Raw genomic sequence first — 25,158 nt, 5'->3', positions numbered from 1 at the left:
TGGTCTAGAACCTGGAAGATTTGGATTCTAATTCTGCCAACCCATGAACTCACTTTTGATTTGAAGCAAGTCATCTTCCATATCGAATCCTGCATCTTCCATCTGGAAGTGAGGGAGTTAAGTGAGGTGGTCCCTGTGTTCTCACCCAGTTTGAGAATGTTGTTTCATTCTGAGTAAATGGCATCTGAAGGCAGTTTTGATCCAGCAACTCCATGGTTTGGCCGTATAGCCTTCGGTAGTGTCCATCTGGTGCAATGGAGTGTGTAGCAGCAACCTCTCTACCCTCCAACAAGCAATAGCTGGAGATGGGAACATCTCAAGCCCATCTGGGTCTTTTCAAGGAGGCGACACCACACCCCTCATGGTCAGTGCCCACACTGAGGTTACCCTCACTCTTTGGGACATGCTCTCTCCAGCTTTGGGGACAATCTGTGTCCACTGAATCAGTGGCTTGGACTATTGCGATCCTCATATTTTCTTTCTTTTTTAATAATTAAAAAATCAACAAGAACCCTCATTTAAGTTATGCTAAGGGGTTTACTTCAACCCACAAAATCTATGAGAGCTATACCTGGGCCTGGAAGTGGAGCCAGACACAATAGCTTAGATTAAGGCAGGAGAACAGCTTCAAGTGTGAAGTTAAAGTTTGTTCTGTGTGTGTGTGTGTGTGTGTGTGTGTGTGTGTGTGTGTGTGTCTGTCTGTCATGATTCAAGCATAACTTAGCTGGGAGAACTAAGTGCTGTGAATGCACACACTGTCTTCTATTTTTCCAAACTGTGCTTAGCAGAAGCTCAAATCCTGTTAACTATTGAGCACAGGGAACATCTCCCCAGTGCAGCTGCTAGCCTTGGCTTTGAGGTGGCTGACTGCACCCCTCTCCCTGCCCTTCCTGTCGTCAGCTGAGTGAGGTCTGGGGCTTGTCTGAATCTCCTCACCTGGTCAGAACCACACGGTTGCAGGAAGAGGAACACTGAAGACTTCGTTGGCTCTGACTTTACCAATCTGTGACCTTGAGCCAGGCATGTGACTCTATGGGTCTCAGATACTTTCTTATTCTGTACAAAAGGTCTGATAACCCTGCCATGAAAACATCAGGCTGCTGGTGGGACATCTCTTGCCCCTCCCCAATTTGTGCTGTAATATCTGAGACCACCTTGACTATGTCTGACTATCTGCACCTCGTTCTCTGATGTCTTCCGGTCTTGACAAGTGCTGCTCTTTCATCCTGGTAACATCCTTCCTTTTTTGCTTAATAAACTTGTACTCATTCTTCTAGGATCAAGTCAAGTGTTTCCTCCTCCAGGTGTTTTTTTTACATACATTTTTTAAATTTAAGTATAGTTGATTTACAATATTAATATTAGATTCAGGTGTACAACACTGTGATACAATATTTTTATACTCCATTTAAATTACAAAACAATGGATATATTTCCCTGTGCTGTACAACATATCCTTATTGCTTATTTATTTTATACATAATAGTTTATACTTCTTAATCCCCACTGCTATCTTTCCCCTCTCCCTTCACTCTTCCCACTTGTAACCATTAGTTTGTTCTCTATATCTGTGAGTCTGTTTCTGTTTTGTTATATACATTCATTTGTTTTATTTTCTTAGATTCCACATGTAAGTGATAATATAGAGTATTTGTCATTCTGACTTATTTCACTAACCTTAATACCCCCTAGGTCCATCAACATTGTTGCAAATGGCAGAATTTCATTCTTTTTATGGCTGAATAATATTCTAGTATATAAATACTGCATCTTGTTTATCCATTCATCACTTGATGGACGCTTAGGTTGCTTCCATATTTTGGCTATTGTAAATAATGTTTCTATGAACACTGAGGTGCATGTAACTTTTCACATTTGTTTTCGTTTCTTCGTTTTCTTTCAATTCCAGCAGTGGAATTGCTGGATCATATGGTAGTTCTATTTTTAGTTTTTTAAGGAACCTCCATACTGTTTTCCATAATGGCTGCACCAATTTACAATCCTACCAACAGTGCACTAGGGCTCCCTTTTCTCCACATCCTCTCCATTTGTTATTTGTAGACTTTTTGATGATAGCCATTCTGACAGGTATGAGATGATACCTCACTGTGGTTTTGGTTTCCATTTATCTAATGATTAGTGATGTTGAGTATTTTCTCATGTGCCTATTGGCCATCTGCATATCTTCTTTGGAAAACCCAGGCGGTTTTTCTTGACATCCCAGGTTGGGTGTCTCTGTTTTGCACTCCTCTGGCAGTGGCATCTGCATTTACATTTATACGTAGAGAACCCCAATTCACAGTTCTGCCCTTCAAGATGCTCACAGTCTTATGGCAGATGCTGCATATTCTTTTATAATTGCCCTTTTTTGCAATGTCCTCCTAGGGTGGTGATATGTTTTAGAAGGATCCTGCTAGCTACTGTATGGGGAATTTCTTGAGGGGCAAGACAGAGTCCAACAGTCCAATGAGAGGAGGGGTTTCTGGTGTGACCCAAGAGAGGACTGTGATGATGTGACCACGTGGATGAGAGGCAGGTGGCTTCTACTTCCTGTGGTAACGAGAGCTGGGCCTGAATCCCAGCTCAGCCTCTCCCTGGCTATAGACTTTGGGCACCAACTTCTTGGCATCATTGTGAGGAATAAATGAGGGAATAAATGTTTAGTAGTAGTAGTAGTAGTAGTATTCCAGACATATTCTCGAGGTCAACTGGGGAATGTGGGAGGTGATGGAGAGCTGGATCAAGGATGACTCTTGGATTTCTGGAAATGGGTAGGCAAGTCAGACATGACTCAACGCTGAGCATGTCAGGTCATGATGGGAGGGCATATTTGGGATCTGTGGGTGGAGTAAGTTCAGGCCTTCACATCTCAGCCCTGGCTCGCTCTGAATCCTGGTCTTCACCGCCATGGGCAGGGCAGGGTGGATCCAGCATAGGCAGCCAGAGGGACAGAACTGATTAGAAAAAACAAGGGGCCAACTATCTGAAAGGCTAGACCCTATCAAAGGTGCTCTGTGTGGCCCTGGGTAATTCACCTTACTGGCTGGGGCCTGAGCTCACACATATGTGAATGAGGGAGACAACTGGGCCCAGCCCTGGCCTCCCAGACACCGAGCCATGAAGTACAGACAACAGTGATGTTGAAACACCTCCTCTTCCTTCAAGATCCACTCACGTGTCACCTCCTCCTTGTCACGTCTCCTGGTTCCCCAGCCAGAAGCAACCCCTCTCCACTCTGGGCTCCTAGAACCTCCACACTATGGGCACGTACTTCCTTATACCCACCTCACAGCTCCCGCACAAAATGGCATACACAGGCCGCGCGCTGCCATGTCCGCTGCACATCCTCCCTGCAAGTGGCCAGCATAAGCCCAGGGCTGGTCCAGAACCCAGAGCTAGTCATGATCCCAGCTGACAGGGGAATTAGCGTCCTTCAGGTGAGGCATCTGAATGTGAAGCACACCACAGGGAACACAGGGGAACCAAGACACACCCAGGGGGTGCACACGGGGAGCCACAGGTGGACAACATTAACAAAGGATTTTAAAAAATCATTTATTAAAATCCTCAGTTATCAGGTGGAGGTGGGTGGCTTTTCCAGAGTAATTTTACACACAAGATAAGTGTTTGGAGACATTCTGTGAGCCAGTGGGAGAGGTTTCCAGAGGGTCCACCAGCCAAAGACCAGTACATTCTGTGGCAGCTCTGAAGATGCCCTCTGACCATGAGGAGGGGCAGAGACACCAGAAACTACCCCCCCACACACCCCGTCTCCTGCTAGCAGGAGTGCCTGCACTCGGGCCTCCCCCAAGCTCTTTTTCCAAGGCTGTGCATTTCCCGAGGGCAGGCTGGGCATGGAGGACTAGGGTTGAGGGGATATAAAAGGCCCCAGTCAGTCCAAAGAAAGGGCTGCTTCTTCAGATGAGGTGGCCCTCAGCCAGCACCATCCCCTCCCCACCCAAGGCCACTAAGGCAGCCCAGCATCCCCTACCCTGGGCTCAGGTGGCCTCTTCTGTCCTCTTCAGGATGCATGCAAACAGGGCACACCTAGACACTTGCACAGAGTCACACCCCACTCACTGACTTCCACATATGCACACAAATGCAAGACACGACAAGGTCACATTCAAACAGTCACCCCAAGTGCACATGAACATTCTCCATAGACTCCAAAGATAGGCATACAGCTACTCATACACACATGTGCGCACACACACACACACACACACACCATGTACACGCGGGCCCCTCATAAGTACTCTCTCCTTATATAATTTATATAAATATCTACATAGTAGCTGCTGGGGGCTGCTACTTAGATCCCCTGCCCTCTTTCCACTGAACCCATTCACTTGCCAGGCAAGGTCACGCAGCAGGACAGAAAGTCAATGCACAGGTACAAAAGCCAGGCCCCCTCGCCCTGGTTCAGGACCACTCTTCAGGGCCGTTATAGCGTCAGAGCCTTTGTTCTTGCTGCAACACAGCTCCTCCCTCTATCCAGTCCTGCTTCAGTCATTCCCCCAGGTGGTGATGGCCAGAGTGCTCCCCAAAAAAGTATGAGTGTGTGCTGAGCTCTCTTTCCTTAAGGGTCTTCAGTCCCCTGGCCTGGAAGAGACTACATCTTTTCTACCTGCTGCCTGAGGTTGACCTGCAGCACCAAATCCACAGCCTGGGCCTGGGCAAAAGCCCCAAGATGATTCCTGGACAGGCCACCAAAGAGCTGACTCCAGGCTGGGAATAGATCAGGGAATCCTCCTAGCTATCTGCATTTGGTACTGAAATTGGCAAAAGGAATCTAGCCTCAATCTGTGCTTTTGTTCCTAGTCTCAAACCATAGTTGGCTATGTGACCTTAGGGAATACTTCCCTCCTTTGGCCTCAGATTCTCCATAGATATAGTGGGAAGTCTGGAGTTTGGGACACAGGCTTCCTGTGACATCTATAAAGGGCTGCAAGGCATGGTTTAGATCTACGCTGCTCCAGTGTGGTCCACTGGTCAGCAGCACTGGCCTCATCTGGGAACTTATTAGAAAAGCAGAATCGTAAGCCCAACTCAAGACCTGTTGAATCATAATCTGCATTTTCACAAGACCCCTGGGTGGTTCCAATGCACATTACAGTGTGAGAAGCACCGTCCTGAATAAGCTCGGAAAGCCCTTTCTGTTTCTAGAGTTCTATGATACACTACTTCACCAGGATTGGGATGGAGGGTGTGGGCCTTTGGGTTGAGAGGGGTTACTGATTTGCCAGCGAAGTTTTGTCTTTATTGATCCCTGGTGACCAGTCGGCTTTCATGACTCCAGCAGAATTCCCAGCTGTGGTAAGAGTAATTTTAAAAATAATAATACAAACGATGATGAGGGTTGAGGACGGTGAAGAACGGACTTCTCTGTGACTCAGGACCTCCTCACTATTAGACATTCCTGCCCCCTTTCACCCAGGAGAATCCAATGAACATCTGGATCCACCTGGAGCCCTGGGGGCTGACTTTTCTGAGCTCATCCCAGAAACACTTCCTCTGGGTCTAACAGAGGGTGACCAGGAAATGGACTTTGTGGGGCAGAAATGCCATGCCAGCCCTTGACTACCCATCTCCATATTTTTATGCTAGAGAAATACATTTTATCTTGATTAAGCCGATTATTTTGGGTCTCTGTTATCTGCAGACAACCCCAATTTTAACTGATACACTGGGAATTATTTCAGATTCCTTTTCTACTTCTCCCTGCATTTAATCACCAAACACTTTTGATTCTTACTCCATGATATGTCCCAGATCTGTAACCTTTTCTCCATCATTGCTACTTCTACCTGAATTCAGACAACCAAGAATTTCTTGCCTGGATTATTGTGTCAGCCTTCTTTTGACCTTGTCTCCCTACCTCTTAGGAGTGTCCTTTCCAATCCACCTTTCATACCAGCGACTCAAATTAGCTTTCTAATGAGAAAGTTAAATGTATATGTGACAGAGACCCACACCCAGAATGGTGATAATCGTTAATATTATCTGTAATTTTTTATGAAGCAAATATGACGAAGTTGTCTTACTCCCTCCATAAGAGCAAATATCCTCTTGTGCCCTCCTGATCCTGAACTGAAGTCTCCTTGGTGTATTCTTTCAAACTTTTACATACATTTGTGAATGAATGTATCGTATGCTTTTGTGTATTTTAAAATTTTATCTAAACGGCGCCATATTATACCTATAGTTCTGCGACTTGCTTTTTTACGTTTTTGAGGTCTATACGTGTTGATACCTATAAACTGAGCTCATTCATGTCAGTAGTAACAGCTACCTCTTCGGTCAGGTCCGTCGTCATTAAATGAAGGAAGCGTGTCGAGCGCTGTGAACGGCAATAAACTGTGTTGTCACTGTTTTCCGGGACCACGTGGCGCCGGCGGTGCAGACACCCCTGCAGCGGGACCCAAGGCCTCACGGAAGCCAAGCCGCTCCGCTCCGGCCGCCAGAGTGCGCTGTGACGCGGCTCGGGGCCTGGCGGGAGGCCGCTCTAGCCTCGCCCGGGGAAGTCGCTGTCCTTACCTTCAGCAGGACCCTGCACCTCCGTGTCCGTGTCCGCTGGCATCTCCGCTCCGTCCTCCAGCTACCCACTGCCCTGTCGCCGCCCACCATGGCCCTGCTGCACTCCGGCCGCGTCCTGTCCGGAATCGCCGCCGCCTTCCACCCAGGCGTCGCTGCCGCGGCTTCTGCCAGAGCTAGGTAAGCGGGGGGGAAAAGGAGCCAGGGCGACGGGCCTGCGAACTGCCGACACCTCAGAACATCTAACCCGCCTTCAAAGCACACGCGTGCACCCTCACACACCAACTTTCTCTGCTACTCCCTCGGCTTCACAGGGGGCTGAGGATTGAGCGTCCGCGCCTCACAATGACCCTTCAGGTCCTACCTCCCACCCCTCCCATGCCCCTAGGACTGTCGGAGAGCCTGCCAACGCGTTCCCCTGGCTTAGGAAGTGTGGCCCTCTACGGCACCCGGACTCCCATTCAAGGTGGAGAGGTCACGACACGCAGATTCGGCGCAGTGCGGGTGGGGGCAAGGGGAGAGCCCCCGGGCTGTGGCGCCGAGCCGGCCTCGCGCGGATTGGCTGCGGCGCCGGGAATACCTCGCGCTAGTTGGCTGCGGCGCCGGGCGGGGATGGGGGATGGGGGGCGTGAGCCCTTGACCCGCTGCTCTGGGGGGTGGCGGGGCTCACCTGTTGGGGTCTCCCTGGGCCGTGGCAGGGCTGGAGAGGCGGCGGCTGGCTCCCGTTTGTGTGCCGGGGGAAGAAAGCTCAAGGGAGGAAGGTTTTCAGGGCCCTGGCTTTCGGGCTTGGCGTTCCTCCCCGCATCCTGTGACCTTGGCGCGCGGCATTCTCCCGCCTGTGTCGCCTCCTGAGTCACCGGTGATCCCCTCCCCCTGGCCCTTTGACCCTTGGATGTTAAGAGTCGGGGTGTAGTGACTTTTTTTTCCCCCGTTTTATCCCTTAGGAGGTCTGGCTGTAGGGAAGTTGCCTTTCTTCCCCTCCCTCTTGCTCTGCTCTTCGTTTAGTATTTACTAATCGCAGCCAGGCACTGGACCAGATGCTCGTGCTAGATGCAGCGGTGAACAAGCCTGACGGAGGGACCGGTGTCGCTCAAAAATTTCCAAATATGTAATTTCAAACTGTGTGATGTGTTGCAGAGAAAAGGTTACAGAGCATTAAACGAGTTAGTAATCCCTTCCTAGTGGAGAGAGCCAAGCCAGGCTATATAATTCACACAAGAAGCCGATTTGGGAGAGTGCCCTTAATGACTACCTAATCAGGAACCGAGTCTCCAAACCACCCCAATCAGACCTTAACTCCAAAGAGCAAAGCCTTGACACCTCATACCTGCCTTGGCCTTTCGTTTGAATGTATGCACGGTGTCTTTAAGGCGGCAGAACAGTTTGTCCTTACCAAAGCCCCACACTCTTGGCAGTACAGTTTTGCCCAGGCTTTCACACTTTCTTCTTTACCTAATTTGGTTCCTTCTTGGCCCACTGTCAAGGTGTGCCCTTGTTTTTTGTTTTTTTGTTTTGTTTTGTTTTGTTTTTTGCCTTACACGGGCCCCTCACTGTTGTGGCCTCTCCCGTTGTGGAGCACAGGCTCCGGACGCGCAGGCTCAGCGGCCGTGGCTCACGGGCCCAGCCGTTCCGTGGCATGTGGGATCCTCCCGGACCGGGGCACGAACCCGTGTCCCCTGCATCGGCAGGCGGACTCTCAACCACTGCGCCACCAGGGAAGCCCCAAGGTGTGCTCTTAAGGCAGCCTACCTGGACTAGAATTAGGGAGGGGTTGTCATTTATGCAGCAGATTTGGAGAACAGAAAATAGTGCCTAAAATTATGGGCAAGTGAAAGTCTGTTTCACCATTGTAGTAATCTTAAAATCTTAAATAGTAATCTTAAAATAATCTCTTATTTTATGGATTTGGTTGAGTGGCCTACAGCTCTGCTTACAAAGTGCTTGGTGAAATCCCTATGGGTGTTACCTTTTAGTCTCTCACTTTGACAGCCTAACTTGTTTTTCTTTTGTGTCTTTTCCACATTAGAATGTGAATTCCATGAGAGCAGAGACTGTATCTATTTTGTTCACTGTTATAATATAGTATTTCAGGACGTAGAACAAATTGAGTATTTTAATTTTAAACCTTGATTTTTAAATTAATGCAATGGAAACATATGACATTTTAGCATTGTACCTTATTTCAAAGTCTAAACATAGGGGAACCAGAGTGGTTCAAAATGTGTACCAAAAAAGTCTTAAAATATTTGAGCCCCTGCAGTTGAGGAGGTGCTGTTCAGGTTTAACAATGATGCATGATTCAGTGATAGAACCAGATGCCATATCTAACTATGATTGTTAACTGTTCAGACAACAAGGAAGTTAAGAATCTCCACTCCTGCCACGGTGGATATGATCTTTACCTAAAGCCAAATGGTAAAATTGGAAAACATTCAAACAACTAATTGAAGTTTTTTTTTTATTTATTTTTTTTTTAAAAACAGCTCATCTAATACAATGAAACCTTGGCAGTTGGTATTCTGAAGGACTGAGGATTTATCCTATGACATACTTAATTTTCATACTTGGGTCATTTAAATGGAACTCTCTAAGTTCAAGTGTTCCTATAGCTGCATTTTTTATACAGAAGGAACTAACCTTTAACCTTTTCTTCCTGACCTGTGCTGTAAAAGCATAGTAACATGAAATCAGACATAGTCACAGGTCAGTGAAGAAAGGAAAATATGCTAATGTATTTTTATTATAAATACCTATTCTTAATTATTTAATTCTCATTATTTAATTTGTAGTTAAATAACTGAAGGAGTATCATGAGACCCTTGAGAAAGGCAGTGCTCAGTAGTGGTACAATAACCAGTAAGAAGATCGTAATTGTAGTATTGTCTTTGCCATTTTTTAGCTCTATGATCATGAGCAAGTTAATTAACTTCTCTTCTTATTTTAAAATAAGAATGTGAGGGAAAACATTCTAAAAACTATAAAGCACTAGGTAGACTCCCAGAAAAATTGCAAGGTATTTGAGTTGGAAATGCTTATCTGAATACTTTGTACCTAACATCTTTTGGCTGGCTGGTCAATATTGCTCAATGGCTGAAGCTTTGCACTTTTGTCCAAAGTACATAGATAGGAATGCTTTGTAGGCCGCAAGTTATCAGTATCAGTTTTGTCCCTGGAACACTCTTGGTTTCCTCTAGTACTGTCCCTTAAAATCATTAGAGTTCTTACAATGTGGGCGTGATCTTTATCCTTAGAAGGAATGGAATAATAAAGGGCATAGAGGACTGAAACATCATTACTGATATAGGACTGACTAATCAAATTAAGTATTCCTGCTCCTTTATTTAGATTGTTTCAGATTTAATGTTTTGAAATTTTTTTAGAATCCTTCTTAAAAGATACCACTCTCAATCAGTTCTCTGCTAGAAGACTTAAGGCTATGATTTCTGAGAGAATTTCTCTACTAGATAAACTTTTTAAAGAACTTGACAAATAAGTGCTTTTCACACCCTTTAATAAGAATGGTGCCTTCTCCTTGTGGTTTAGGAGCAGTGGCTCTGTCATTGTTGATGGAAGGCCCTGGAAACAACCATATTTTTAAAATTGAAAATTGTTTATTAAAAGTTCTCTGTATGTCATTGGGCATTCAAGGTGTTCCTTGCACTCATCAGTTAATGACAGTGATATAGGTGGGCAGGTGGCTACATGTTTTCAGGGTCTGAATCATGGGTAGGACATAATGAAAGCTTTTGTCAGGCCCAGTTCAGAAGTTGCTTCGAGGTAGTATCTGTTTCTTACTATTGCTTAGATACTGGGACAACCAAGCAGCCTAGAACACTGAAAAAAGAATGAGAAGGATTTTGAGTCCTGGCAGTAGTGCTAGTGAAGAGGAAGAATGATAACATCTCAGAGACTCCAGAGAAAACTAAATAGTAATAATTGAAAAGCAGGAAAGACCTGCATTTGGTCATAAAGTTATGACTTATGCTCCTTGAATTTTTTACATACTTGGCCTCACCAGTCTTCATACTAGGGGCAAGGTGGTTATAAATAAAGGTGTACTAGTAATAATTTAGTAACAATGATACCAGCTAACATCAAGCACTGTGTATCAGGCTCTGTTTTTGACTGTTTTATATTTAATAGCTCCTTTCATCCTTGTAACAGCCCTGAGAGATAGGTACTGTTGTGCCCCCATTTTACAGGTAAGAAAAATTGAGACTTAAGAGAAGTTAATTGATTCGCCTGTGCTCACACAGCTGGTAGGTGGCTGAGCATTTGAATCCATGCAGTTTGCCCTACTGACATTGCACAGGGCAAGCTATTAAAAGAAGTAAAAGCCTGGGACATCTGAAAATGGAATAATCCACCCTTTGTTAAGAGAGAATTAGCTGTACATACCAATTACAGCTACTGAGACTGAGACAATTTTCAGCTTGTCAGGAGAGCTTAAAGTTATTTTTTAATTCTCATTTTTTATACATTTTTAAAATATTTATTTATTTATTTAATTTGTCTATGCCGGGTCTTAGTTGCGGCACACGGGATCTTTGTTGCTGCGTGCTCATTGCTGCACGCGGGATCTTTAGCTGTGGCATGCGAACTCTTAGTTGCAGTATGTGGCATCTAGTTCCCTGACCAGGGATCAGACCTGGGCCCCCTGCGTTGCGGGTGTGGAGTCGTAGCCACTGGACCACCAGGGAAGTCCCTATTTTTTGTACATTTTTTAAAGGTTACTTTCCATTTACAGTTATTACAAAATATTGGCTGTATTCCCTGTGTTGTGCGATACATGCTTGAGCCTATCTCACACCCAGTAGTTTGTACCTGCCACTCCCCACCCCTATATCACCCCTCCCCCATCCCCACTGGTAACCACTGGTTTGTTCCCCGTATCTGTGGGTCTGCTTCTTTATTCATTAGCTTGTTGTATATTTTAGATTCCACATATAAGTAATATCATACAATATTTGTCTTTCTCTCTGACTTAATTTCACTTAGCATAATGCCCTCCAAGTCTATCCATATTGCTGCAAATGGCAAGATTTCGTTTAAAGGATTTTTTTTTAATGTAAAATCATGACTCATACAAATATAAAATAACGAATATTGTTAAGCATTTTAACTCAATAAGTAATGAGGAAATCAGTAAGATGTTACAACCAGTTCTAAATACCTGGCAATTCTCTGTCATCCTCTCCACCTCTACTCCCCCCATCCTGGTTCAAGCCCTCATCTTTCTCTCTCTCGCTGGGTGCTGAACCAGATTTTTCAGTGATCCTTCTGCGTTTCCCCTCCTTCTCTGCATTCAGTACCCCACCTTGTGACCAGATGAGCTCTAAAAATGCAAGTCTCCTCGTGTCACTGTTCTTACCTGATCACCATCCCCCCTCCAAAAAAAACCTTAAATGATTCTGTATATTTTCACTACATCCAAAGTAGAGCCCAGGAACCTGTATTTTAATAAGCTTTCCAAATGATGCCCTTAACAAGTTTGGGAACAGGATAAAACGCAATCCCTTTGGTTGGATGTCACAGAACACCCTTACATTGGTCCTTGCTTACTTCTCTAGTCTCATCTTTTACCACTCACAACTTCTCACTGCCAAATTACTTGAGATATCCTTTGCCTGGGAATCCAGGTCAGGTTTGGACTGCTTTGAAAGTGTACACATGCACCCTGTCCTCCCCAGGATGATTCAGGTGCCCCTACCTTTTGCTTCTCACAGCATTTGTATTAATATTATTGGCCTCCACTCTTCTGCAAGGTGCTTTGAAGTCATGCATTGTTGGATTATTGGTGTCTATTGCTATATCATGTGCATGGTAGACAGGAAAACATTTGTTGAAATGGATTTTTGGCCGATCCAAGATGTCTTTGGCCATGGAAATCTAGTTGCTGTGACTGATGTCTTATATTTCCCATTTCAGCTCCTGGTGGGCTCATGTGGAGATGGGGCCCCCAGATCCCATCCTGGGAGTCACAGAAGCCTTTAAGAGAGACACCAACAGCAAAAAGATGAATCTGGGAGTTGGTGCCTACCGGGATGATAACGGAAAGCCTTACGTGCTCCCCAGTGTCCGGAAGGTAAGCTTGCCAGACGTCTGTTTGATGGGGATGAATAACTGAAGGGCACTCCTGAAGAGAGACAGAAAGACTCCTGGACTGGGAGTCAGGAGACTTGGGTTCTAGTTCTGATACTGCTTGAATCACGTAGGTTGTCTGGGCTGTAGTCTCCTTGGCTATAAAAGTGAGAGGTTGGAACTATATGGTCTTTTCCAAGATTGAACTTCTATGATTATCTGTAAAACAGGCAGAGTGTCAGTGTCATGTTTTATCCTGAGGATGCACAAAAGGACCAAGCATTTAAACATTGTCTCTTGGTGATAGGAATAGCCCTTTGTGGATGAGGGTTACCATTGTTATTTTCCATTTCTCTCATTTTGATTGCCTTAATAAAACCCTCCTACCCAGGCGTGTTCCGTTCTTTCTTCCTATTGAACTATAGAATAATTTTCTTTATATTGTCGTATTTTTATTAGTAGTCTTTCTATTGGTTATCACAACTTAAATAATGTAACTAATTTCCTTAGAACAGTGTTTTGTTTTGTTTTGGCTGCGTTGGGTCTTAATTTCTTTGCGCGTGGGCTTTTCTTTAGTTGCAGCAAGCGGGGGCTACTCTTTGTTGCGGTGCATGAGCTTCTCATTGCAGTGGCTTCTCTTGTTGCGGAGCTCAGGCTCTAGGGTGCATGGGCTCAGCAGCTGTGGCTCGCGGGCTCTAGAGCACAGGCTCAGTAGTTGTGGTGCACGGGCTTAGTTGCACATCCTGCAGCATGTGGAATCTTCCAGGACCAGGGCTCGAATCCATGTCTCCTGCACTGGCAGGCGTATTCTTAACCACTGCGCCACCAGGGAAGTCCCAGAACAATTTTTTAAAAGAAAGTATGTGTTTCCTTTCCATCTGCACCTCCTCTGATGAAATATGTGCTGCTCTGTCACTTCCAAACATGGGGTAGTGACGTGTTGTTCCTGCATATAGCAAAACTAGGCATCCTGAGTGAAAGTTACAGAAGCATACTTTGGGGTGGGAATAAAGAACCCTCTGATCATCTGAGCTGCAGTAGGCTGGCTCAGGCCCTCTTGAGCCACTGTAGTAACAGAGCATGGGCTGAATGAACCACTGAAAGAAGAAATTTCTGAGTGTATGGGAGTGTGGATTAGGTGTCCTCTCTCTAATTCTCTGAGTAGAAAAAAGGACTCAAGAAATGGTTGTGATGAGAAGACTCACAAAAAACTGCTGGCTACTGGGTCTCAGGTCATGCAGGGATTGCTTTTGTTCTCAGTAAATCAGTTTAAAGTATTCAGCAGGTGTTAGCTATTGATAGAAGCTGAAACACCACCACACACTTTTGTACATTACCTCTTAACTCTTCACCTCAGTCATATGAGGTGTAGAAACAGCTGTTCCCCCATTCAACAGGTGAGCAAACTGAGGTTCAGGGAGGTTAATAAATCACCCAGTGTCACACAGCTAGTAAGGGACAGCCAGGCCTCTGACTCCAAAGCATGAAGATATGTGACTATTACTATTAACCTTTTGAAGTTCTTAGACTGGTATATACCTTGAAATACTTCTTTATGTATTTGTTTTGGTTTTATCATCTTATATCTATTTTAAGTGTTGCTCTTAAACCTTGTTCTTGTGCATCCCAAGAATGCCATTTTTTTTAAAACAAGAGACACCATATACCTACCCATTCACATAAAACCTAACTTAATGGGCTTCCCTGGTGGCGCAGTGGTTGAGAATCTGCCTGCCAGTATAGGGGACACAGGTTCAAGCCCTGGTCCGGGAAGATCCCACATGCCACAGAGCGACTAAGCCCGTGCACCACAACTACTGAGCCTGCACTCCCTGCTCTCTGCAACTAGAGGAAGCCCGTGCACAGCAATGAAGACCCAATGCAGCCAAAAATAAATAAATAAAAATTTTTTTAAAGTCTAACTTCTAAAAATAAAGTAAAATATGATAAAAATTTAATATTCCTGTTCTGTAATATAAGATATATTCTACTTACCCTTCTTCTTGAACAATATCTCCAAATTTTTTTAAAAGGCTTTACTTCCAAAATTTAACTTATAAAACATTAGATATTATTCTTGGTAATTCCAGGTAAGGAGAAGAAACTAAATGTATGCATTTTCTCTTGTCTAGGCAGAGGCCCAGATTGCTGCAAGAAATTTGGACAAAGAATACCTGCCCATTGGGGGACTGGCTGAATTTTGTAAGGCATCTGCAGAACTAGCCCTGGGTGAGAGCAACGAAGTGTTGAAAAGTGGCCGGGTAAGGAGAACAGACTCTGGCACCATACGGGTCTCTTTAAATCTAGCAGTTTAAACAAATATGAAATAATTTAAATAAGAAAAGATACAGCACTTTGTGTGTGATGATTGTTTTGAGGCAGCCGCACGATGACTAATATCTCTTCTTTAGGTAGTAAATTGCCACTAATTCAATAAAAGATTTCATATAATACCAATTCCAAAAATGTAGTAGTAATCCTAAAAATGTAGTGATTTGACTTAAGATTTGACAGTTTTTGCTGTTAGTCTCTGTGTGTGCTTATGTTCATTTTACACTGAATGGCTTTGAGGAATGCCAAACTATGTCAAGTTTTAAGGCCTATAATTAGGTCCCACCCTCATGTCCCAAGCTGCCAGCTTAGGTAGAGGAAACAGGCAGAAAACAAGCCACGGGGTGACTGTCAGGGCCAGGACAAGCCTGGCACTCCTCTGCCACCCCTTCACAGCCAGCTTGGATGTTGAAAGAGCAGACCATGCTCCCTCCATGCTGTCTCCCTCCTCAGAGGGCAGAGAGCATCACTGCAGCCAAGAGGTGAAGCACAAGTGGTTCCCAGGTGTCTCCTCCCTCCAGCTCCCTGGGGGCCCTCTTACTGTGGAAGAAAGAGGTCCCTAAAGGTCACTGAACATAAGCTTTTTACAAACAGATTCTTGTATGCACCCACAGAGTAAACACAGGCCCAGCACTTGTAGTAGAAGACTCACATCATGCAGGTGGGATGCAGCCAGCCAGCCTGACATGTGGTCTCATGTGCATTATAGTTTCCTTGCTTTTGAAACAAATGTGGTTTTTTAATATATTTTGTGTGTTTAAATATTTATTTTTCTGGGTAAACCTCGACCCCAGGGTAATGTAGTAATGATCCTAAGTCATGGACAAAATATGGTTTGATTGCTATCCATATAATCAACCACCTGTTAACCTCTCATTAAAACGTCTGTATTTTTCTGTAATTTTTGCTTAGTCTGTGTATCATCTAGCGAATTGTAACCTAAGTGTAAGACTGGCCTATCTTAAAATCACATCAGCTTCTCTTTTATAAATTGCTATGCCTTTCTGATTCTTATTATCAGATTTACAGTTAGGTTTTTATTTCTAAAATGCCAAAGTTTGCACAGGCAAACTTTGCTTACTAAAGAGTTTGTTAGTAGAGTTCCCCCTCCCGCCATTTAATCCATTGCCTCCCAGTCCAGAAAGGAGATTTATGTTTTGTAGAGCCTTGTACTTCTATGGTGCCTAAAAACAAAAACAAAAACAAAAAAACCCTACTGTAGCTTCTTACTCATCCCCTAAAGTTGACCAATTTGAAGATTTACCTCATGCCATCTCCCTGTTACCCAAAAAGTATTTTCAGATTATGAAAACTCATAGAATATTATTCATGTAATAATGTTGTTCTAATATACTTGTTGACTTTTTTTTTTTTTTTGTGGTACGTGGGCCTCTCACTGTTGTGGCCTCTCCTGTTGCGGAGCACAGGCTCCAGACGTGCAGGCTCAGCGGCCATGGCTCACGGGCCAAGCCGCTCCGCGGCATGTGGGATCTTCCCAGACTGGGGCACGAACCCATGTCCCCTGCATCGGCAGGCAGACTCCCAACCACTGTGCCACCAGGGAAGCCCACTTGTTGTCTTTTTAAGATGACTTGCTTTTTGATGTTCAGAGAGTCATTCAATTTCATATAAGTCTAGAATAATATTTTAATGTAGTGACTGTTCATCGTGTCTTTTTTTCTCTGTATAAATCACTCCTTTTTCATATCTCGTGGGGGGCTGTGTCCTGAAAGTTTCTCATATAACACAGTATGATACTAACAACTTTCAGGGCAGGCCATAAGGAATTAGCTTCCACATCAGCACAGGTGTTAGAAACTGAAGAGCCAACTCTTTTGAGAACCTGTAAGGAGAGTTGTTCTCTCTTAGAAAATGGAATGAAACAGTAGTACTGTTCTCTTGTTTCTAAATATTCATTTGGAAGGGTGTCTTCATCTTCTGAAGAAAGAAGGGTATTGACCATACGGTGCCTCCCTGTGGGCTTGAGCTCAGGTTTGTTAAGTCGTGGGCCTGTAGAGAGAGTGCTGCACCTCACTGACCAGGGGTGTCTCTCCTTCAGTATATCACCGTGCAGACCATTTCTGGAACTGGGGCCTTAAGGATTGGAGCCAATTTTCTGGTGAGTCTGGAAACTCCTTCTGTAAGACGGTCTGTAAGCTGGGGATGATGGGGTTCCCTCTTGGATATGTGTTTGACTTCTGACCCAGAAGTAGATTTCCTCTTTCCACAAAGCTGGAAGATTTCCGGTTCTTTAATAAATGGAGTTGGGAGGAGAGGGGGGAATGGAAGTACTTAGAAGAAATTATAAGGAAGAGATAATTATAATAATAAGTACAATTTATTGAGCACCTACTGTAACTAGGAGCTTTTATATCTTAACTTGTTTAATCTTTCTGAGGGAGATTTAGTTAATGCCATTTTACAGAGGAAGAAAGTGAGGCCCAGACAGGTCCTTGGCTACATAGCCAGTGTAATTGTTGCAGCCTGATTCCAACCCAGGCAGTCTCGCTGCTGAGTCATCACTGTCTCTCAATCTTAGAGAGAAGCCAACTTTCAGTAGAGAAAAATGTCTTCTCAGTTAAATATATCAACGTTTTTGTTGTTGTCTTTGCCTCTCCTTTCTTCATTTTTCCATTCCCTTTCATTCCATCTTTTAGCAAAGATTTTTTAAGTTCAGCCGAGATGTCTTTCTGCCCAAACCAACCTGGGGAAATCATACGCCCATCTTCAGGGACGCTGGCATGCAACTACATAGTTATCGATACTACGACCCCAAGACGTGTGGCTTTGACTTCACAGGCGCTATTGAGGACATTTCAGTAAGTGTGGCTTTCAGGGCAGGACAGGGAAGGAACAAGGAATAAACCTCCCTGTGGAGATTTGATGTCTCCCACTTAGGTCTCAATATCCAACTTAAAACACTGGGATGAGGGACTTCCCTGGTGGTGGTCCAGTGGTTAAGACTCCATGCTTCCACTGCAGGGGACACGGGTTCAATCCCTGGTCGGGGAACTATGATCCTGCATGCCGCACAGAGCGGCCAAAAAAAAAAACCAAAAATACCAGGATGAGCTAATTCCCAGACCTCATGTTATTTTCGTTACTTATCAAATAATGGTGACCCTATGGCATTTCAGGTAAATGATCTCCTTTAAAGCTGCAAAGTAATCTCTTGGTTGTTGTTCTCTTCAGAAAATACCAGCAGAGAGTGTTATTCTCCTGCACGCCTGTGCCCACAACCCCACGGGAGTGGACCCTCGTCCTGAACAGTGGAAGGAGATGGCTGCAGTGGCGAAGGTGAGGCAGGTGAACTGACCGGTGACTGTTCTGTGTTTAGTAACTAGCCTTGGATGCTTCACTTGGCGAAGTCTTAACAGTGAGAATTAACCTCGAGACTGCATGAAATTTCCACGCATTGTGTAGTTGCCAAGAAAGAACTCCTTGTTTGCATAATTAGCAGTTCTGTAATTGATGATACATGAGCAGTTTGAAAATAATTTTTGCTCCTCAGCTAAGATGTATAGAATTCTGATAAAACTTGTCGCTGGCTAGTCTGCACAATCGGTATCCCCTGGACCCAGCATATCTGCTGTTGGTGCCTACACTTGCCCTGGTCAGTGGCTCCTTGTTCATCCTTTTATCCTCTTTTTCACATCCCCTCCTGTCTTTTCCACTCTCCTTGGCATTGCCGTTAATTATTCACAGTGATTCTTATTCTTCTGTGAGAGAAGGCACTAGTCAAAATTCCCAAGGAGGAAGATATTCCTGTTGGCTCGTGTCCCCATTCTCATTCCTTTCGGTTTCCCTTTCTTTACGTTCTGTCAAACCTAAGCTGCGAACAGAGTGGGACAGAGAAACAGCATTCAGAGAGCACTTTCAAAATGAGATGGTTATAGTGAGGCTGTCCCCTGAACCCTGGGAATAAGATGGCCTGCCAGAGTCTCATTAGCCCCAGGAAAGGCTGAGGCTCGTCCTGTGTTGGCTGGACCAAAATAACTACCCAGACCACTGTGGGCCTTAGAAGAGCTTCCTGTTTGGACTTCCCTGGTGGTCCACTGGTTAAGACTCCATGCTTCCAATACAGGGGGCGTGGGTTCGATCCCTGGTCAGGGAACTAAGATCACACATGCCATGCTTCCTGTCTGACCAGACAGCATTCTGTCCAGGTTGGATTAAGATTATCTTTTCTTAATGTCTTCTTGAAGGCCCATATCCACCAAAGTATTGAACAAAAAACTATATATGTTGATATATTAACTCTAGGAAAATTAAACATCTCCAAACTGCCACCTGGGGAGAAAACTGTTGACTTTGTCTGAGTGAAGCAGGCATGGTCCCAATAAGCACAGGTAACCATCTGGGGCATCTTGAGAAGAACTGCCTAAAGCTTTGGTCATCTTTTCTTTCCTTTCCAGAAAAACAATCTTTTTGCATTCTTTGACATGGCCTACCAAGGGTTTGCCAGTGGCGATGGTAACAAGGATGCTTGGGCTGTGCGCTATTTCATCGAACAGGGCATTAATGTCTGTCTCTGCCAGTCCTATGCCAAGAACATGGGCTTATACGGTAAGCTAAAGGACCTAGGGTGATATGTGTTCTGTTGAGACTGAAGAAGTGGTGGGAGAGGGTGCCACAAAGGTGTAGAGTCTTGGAAGGGGTGGGTTGTGCGTGTGCGTGTGTTGTCCGTGTCCCTCTTACCCAGAGAGGAAAGACGGGGAAAGTGGATTTTACTGCTCTAAGCCATATCTTATTCAGTGTCCCTGAATTCCTCCAGCAAAGAAACCTATCACGGCTTCTCTAAACAAAAAGCGACTGCTCTGTGAGCCAGGAAGAGAGATACAATGAAGAGAGACCTGTGACCACTCTGTAGTACTCCAACTTTCTGTTGGAGATTCACCATGCTGGTTGTTGAAAACTTCTTGTTTATAACAAAGCGTTATTTTGTGCTTCTCATGGAAACAGATAACACATAGCGAATGGAATCACGACTGTCTTTAGTATTTTAGATAGGAGAACCAGAAGACAAGATCCATTTTTTCTTTTCAGGTGAGCGTGTTGGAGCCTTCACTGTGGTCTGCAAAGATGCTGATGAAGCCAAGAGGGTAGAATCACAGTTGAAGATCCTGATCCGTCCCATGTATTCCAACCCTCCTCTCAATGGTGCCCGGATTGCCTCCACCATTCTGACCAGCCCGGATTTGCGGAAACAATGGTAAAGGCGCTTTGCCATTCCCCAGCCGTCAGCCCTTCCCACCACTGATCCTTCAGAGCTCCTTTATACTTGGCTTATAGGGACATGCAGTGTCACTCAGCTTCCATATGTGGAAGGGGAGGAAGGAGAGAGGAGTGTACATTTTGTCAGCACTTTCGAACAAATAAGTTGGTTGTTCCCTGTAAGAGAAAACATTGGTCTAGATTAGGGGTTGGCACACTATGTTCTGCAGGTCAAATCTAGGCTGCCCCCATTTCTTGATGAATTGTGTAGGGATGCTCTCATGTCACAACAGCAGAGTTCAGCAGTTGTGACAGAGTCTGCAGCTCACAAAACCTAACATATGTACGATTTAGCCCTTTAGAGAAAGCTTGCCAACCCCTGCTATATATAATTCGGAGTCATGGAAGGTGTGATTTGTTACATAAGAGTTTATCCTGTGTAGCTGATTAACCGAGGGTGTAGATCCCTAAGCAGCTCATTGGATAGAAAAGCTAAGTCTGTGAGAAACTTCTTCCACAGCTCACCTGGTCATCATGGAACAACTGTTTTTTCTACCTTAGATAAATCCTCTGAACATTGAAGTAAATAGAGTCTGGTTCAGGATATTTCTTTTCAGTACAACAGATCTATGCAAGGCTTACCAAAAAATCAACTAATTGTTAAATTAGATCTGTTGTAAAATTAATGTGTGAGTACATTTCAGAAAGTTTGGGCAAGTCACTATAAGCCAGATTTTTTTTCTTTGCCTGTTATTATTCATAGTTGTAACATGAATAGTATGTCCATGTATCATATGTATGTGTAAATATGTTATATATGTGTGTGTAGGGTTGGTTTTGTTTTTGTCACTAAGAATTATTCTAAGCTTTTTTTCTTAATATTTTTAAGTGGTTTTTAAAAATATTTCCATGGTCCTTAATGGTTATCAAGATGTTTATTTTTTTAATGTGTTCATTTCAATACTTATTTGAAGTCTGTAGTGTACAGAGATGACAGAGATACTGTGCTAGGTGACTAAGATATCTCTTCCCTTGGGGAGTTTATAATCTAGTGAGAGAGATACACGTATAGCATTGCTACAAGACAGATGGAATAAATGCTGAGTAAAGGAAGAACTATTGATTAGTGGGGAATGCAGGAGGAAGTGATGCAGACAGCAGCATTTGAGCTCTGCCTTGAAGAAAGAAGGCAGAGGAAAGGAAAAGAAAGGAAGGAAGGGGAAAGATGTGCGTGAGGATCAGCACAGGCACGTGATGTGCATCGTGCAGGGTGTGCTTCAAACCAAGTGGGTTTTGTAGCAGAAACACGGAGTGTAAGGAGGGTGGAGAAGGCAGCAAAGCTGGGAAGGTGGGAGCAGGTCGTGTAGCACCTTGATATTGTGAGAAGTTAGAACTTCATTCTGTGGACAACAAGGAGCATGGGGGCGGGAGGGGGCAGGGCGGGGGCAGTGGTTGCTAAGGGGGCCCTGGATCTAGCCATGGTCATGTACTCAGTGCCTTTAGGGCCCAGGCCTCAAAGTGAATGAAGCTGGATGGATAGGACTACAGGAAATATAAAATCATATGCCATCCTTAGTGGGGCTGGGGGCTCCAGCCGGTAATCACAAGGCTGGTGCAGTGTTGCCAGCTTCTTGTTTTTCAAGAGAGGCTACAAATCCACGTCTTTATGTGCATGTACCAAATCTAAGAATGTTTAACTGGGTCAAATAAGACATGATGAAGACTCTTATTTGGCCTTTCATTGGCAGTATGTAACCTCTGTTCTACCTATGCATGACATCATGGTGGAGAGATGGTTTGAAAAGTGAACACGTAAGAACAATGAGATAAATTATTTACAGTCATCTAGTTAGTGAGAGCCAACAAGAATTTCCCATAGCTCCATAGGAACAGAATGAATGAATGGGTAGATTCTGAGGAAGGGGAAGACTGTGTCCTGAATCCAGCGAGCATGCACAGTCAGAGGACTGCCTTCTGTGCTCCCCCAGATAGAATTCACCCTCTCTTCTCAGGGCCTCTCTTAACACGGCACAGTTCTGTCGATTCTTATCCCACCTTGTTCCATAGTCAGTTGTTTGCAGGTTTGCTCCCAGCCACAATGGTAAGCTTTTAAAGGGAGGGGCCGGGTCTCAGTCCTCCCTTTCTCCTCAGCACCTAGCACATGGCTGGGCACATGGTAGGTTCACAGCACACTGTCTTTAATTGTGAAGGCAGCAATGTTTCTTCCATCCATGTTAAAGAATAAGGTTATATTTTACTGTTTAATTTGCAGCTTTTGCCCCTTGAGTAAGGGATGGAGAGCCTTAGTCCTCCTATGTTTTAGAGTGATTTAGTCATTCATTTTTCTTTTTTTTTAAATTGCACATCTAATTGGCTTTATTAAATAATTCATGAATTGGGCAGTATCCATCTAGTAAATAGAAAGGCACTCCGCATTCATTTTTCTTAATAACTCAATTATGTCAGCTATTTTAGTTGCCTGATCAAAATGGTGTTCTGATAGAAAGCAGGATGCTGTAAAATAGCTTTCTTCCGAGACCAGTGACAGCACAGGACTCGGTCAAAAACGGAGAATTGAGGCAAGCTAGAGCAGTACGCAAGGGAGGTAAAAATGCCGGGAACTGGCTTATCTGTTAGTGCTTGGCCAGAATTGAGCTCCATCTTGGGGGTTTTTTCCAGGTTACAAGAAGTAAAGGGCATGGCCGACCGCATCATTAGCATGCGGACTCAGCTGGTCTCCAACCTCAAGAAGGAGGGCTCCTCCCACAACTGGCAGCACATCGTTGACCAGATTGGCATGTTTTGTTTCACAGGCCTAAAGCCTGAACAGGTGAGTGGACTCCGATTTCTCCGCAGCAGACCAGTTGGTCAGTCCTTGCAAACCAAAATTCCTCAGGTCGCCTACCCATTTAGGATTACTCTAAAAACAGTCATTTTGAAGCTTCATTCATAGGTAAAAGAAATATAAAGCTTTCATTTCGTTTCATTCTTTGTTGGTCGTTTACCTGTCTGTATCCTCTGTGAGGTTGCAAACTTCTGGAAAACAGAGCTTGTTTTGATCATTTTTATAAACACTGCTGTTTCTCAGAAAGATTCCAGAACAAGCAGGAGCCTGAATATTGATAGGAAGAGTAGCTGTTCCATAGCTGGATTCTGGATCAATTTTTCTACAAAGGCTGAATATATATATAAGATTTTTTTCACCTGGTCACACTTCAGAATTCAACATCCCACTTTAAAATAGCTTTTTATTCTTCTTTCATTCTAAGCTAGCATACCAAATTCTGGGAATAGGGTTTAAGTGAGAAAACAGACCTGTTATTTTCCTGTCCTAACTGTTGGCTAATTGTGCCATGCCAGGGCTGGGGAGACCCCCCTGACCAGGAAGTGCCCACACACTCTTCTCTCTGCAGGTGGAGCGGCTGACCAAGGAGTTCTCCATCTACATGACAAAGGATGGCCGTATCTCTGTGGCAGGGGTCACCTCGGGCAACGTGGGCTACCTTGCTCATGCCATTCACCAGGTCACCAAGTAATTCCCCTGGTCAGAGGGAACAGAGACAACCTTCCTGTCTTCAGCCTCTGCTATTGTGAGATTCACATGGAGGAAGAGGGAGAGTGGATGGTGGTGAGCAGATCATTTTTTTCAACCACAGTACTTTAAAACTCAGCGATTGAATGTGTTTCTCAGAAAAGAATGTGCAGTGAAATAGGGCGGAGGCACCTGTGGCTGGTGTTGGGAACTTTGTGGCTGTAAACCAAACTCTCACTCATCATTTTATCTCCAGTTTTTCCAACAGAGTTTACATGTACAAGAAAGATATAAGCCCAAAAAATACCTGTCAATCACACCATTGCAATATTTCAGAAGCTTTAACAGAAGCACCTTTTGGTGTTGCAGGTTCCTCTGTAAAACCAGCGTGAAAATAGCACCTATTAGAGGCTTTGTGAAAAGACCTAGTTCTAACATTAACAGTCAACCTCATGTTTGTCCTCCCGTGATTGAGCAACCTTATCAACAAACCGTATGACAGAAATCATGTTTTACAGCGAGTCTGCTACCGCTGCAGCAAAGAAAAGATGCAATTTCCCGTCTTATTTAAGAAAAAAAGAAAGAAGGCTCTCCTTTTTAGTACTTGCAGGCATTTTAATGTTCCTCTTCTTACTCACTGCTGTTCTTTTCCTTAGGCACAAAGATCTGTAACTAGCCTAGATTTTCATCCTGTTCTACTCCTTGATTGACCATCAGTCCCATCCCATAGGATTTACTTATTTGAAGAATGAAGAACATTATTTACTGCTCATCCCATACCCTCGCTTTTCTTGGCAAAGAATAGCGGAGAGTAGGTAACTGCACTTTATTTCAGCATCCCCTTCAATGATTGTCATCTCCTGTAGGTATGTTGCCTCTGCCCAGTTGGACCTCGTAGCTTTGTTCAGTATGGTTGTGCAGTCACTCATTTCATATCATGAGTCAGGCAATGCAGGGTGGAATCGGGAAAGAGGATGTTCTGGGCTTTGATTTCAACTTTTGTGTGCTGCCAGCTGGGCTCAGGCTTCACCCTTTGGAAGGATAACCACCATTTGCTCTAAATGTAGACTTATTGCAGCCTGGTCTGTCTGTTACAATAAAGTTACTGTAGACCCAACCGCCATTTACCATGTTATCTTTTTTCTTTAATGGGATGAAAGGTTAGGAGTGGGTATATATCCCTGGAATCTGGAATTGTGTCCAGATGACCATAAGCCAAGAGATATTATAGCTGTTTCGAATGTAAACCAAAGCCACATCTTTGTCGTGTCATTCCTCATGTCCAGTCCGACAACGCTGAAAATGTTGGTACAATCCTTTGGACCTTGGTAGACAAGTAAATGGAGTGCCTCAAAGGATCCTGTGGATAGAGGCAGTGATGAGGAGATGGGGAGGGGAGGTGGCAACTTTGGGTGTCTAGAGGAGTCCAGTAGGTAATATAAACAAACAGTGCATGTAAAGTA

The 25,158-nt window shown here is 44.3% G+C and overlaps 1 protein-coding gene across 1 annotated transcript; it reads left to right on the top strand.

Annotated features, from left to right (window-relative positions):
• The first annotated feature begins 6,508 nt into the window (after positions 1-6,508).
• GOT2 (glutamic-oxaloacetic transaminase 2) lies at positions 6,509-24,890 on the top strand. Its single transcript, XM_082676238.1, has 10 exons — positions 6,509-6,717; positions 12,466-12,622; positions 14,751-14,879; positions 17,009-17,068; positions 17,607-17,768; positions 18,142-18,246; positions 19,365-19,515; positions 19,996-20,161; positions 22,843-22,993; positions 23,577-24,890. Exons 1-10 carry the CDS (start codon positions 6,629-6,631, stop codon positions 23,697-23,699), a joined length of 1,293 nt encoding a protein of 430 aa, XP_082532364.1. The 5' UTR covers positions 6,509-6,628; the 3' UTR covers positions 23,700-24,890.
• The last annotated feature ends 268 nt before the right edge of the window (positions 24,891-25,158 follow it).

The sequence above is a fragment of the Grampus griseus genome (assembly GCF_964374135.1).
Source record: "Grampus griseus genome assembly, chromosome: 19".
Lineage (NCBI taxonomy): Eukaryota > Metazoa > Chordata > Mammalia > Artiodactyla > Delphinidae > Grampus > Grampus griseus.
The sequence above is the reverse complement of the archived record's forward strand: the minus strand, read 5'-3'. Positions and strand labels throughout refer to the sequence as shown.

Coding starts and splice junctions, on each gene's coding strand:
- GOT2 (XM_082676238.1), top strand. CDS start 6,629: ATGGCCCTGCTGCACTCCGGCCGCGTCCTGTCCGGAATCGCCGCCGCC. Junction 12,623..14,750: donor TGCTCCCCAGTGTCCGGAAG/GTAAGCTTGCCA, acceptor TCTCTTGTCTAG/GCAGAGGCCCAGATTGCTGC. Junction 17,069..17,606: donor GGATTGGAGCCAATTTTCTG/GTGAGTCTGGAA, acceptor TCCATCTTTTAG/CAAAGATTTTTTAAGTTCAG.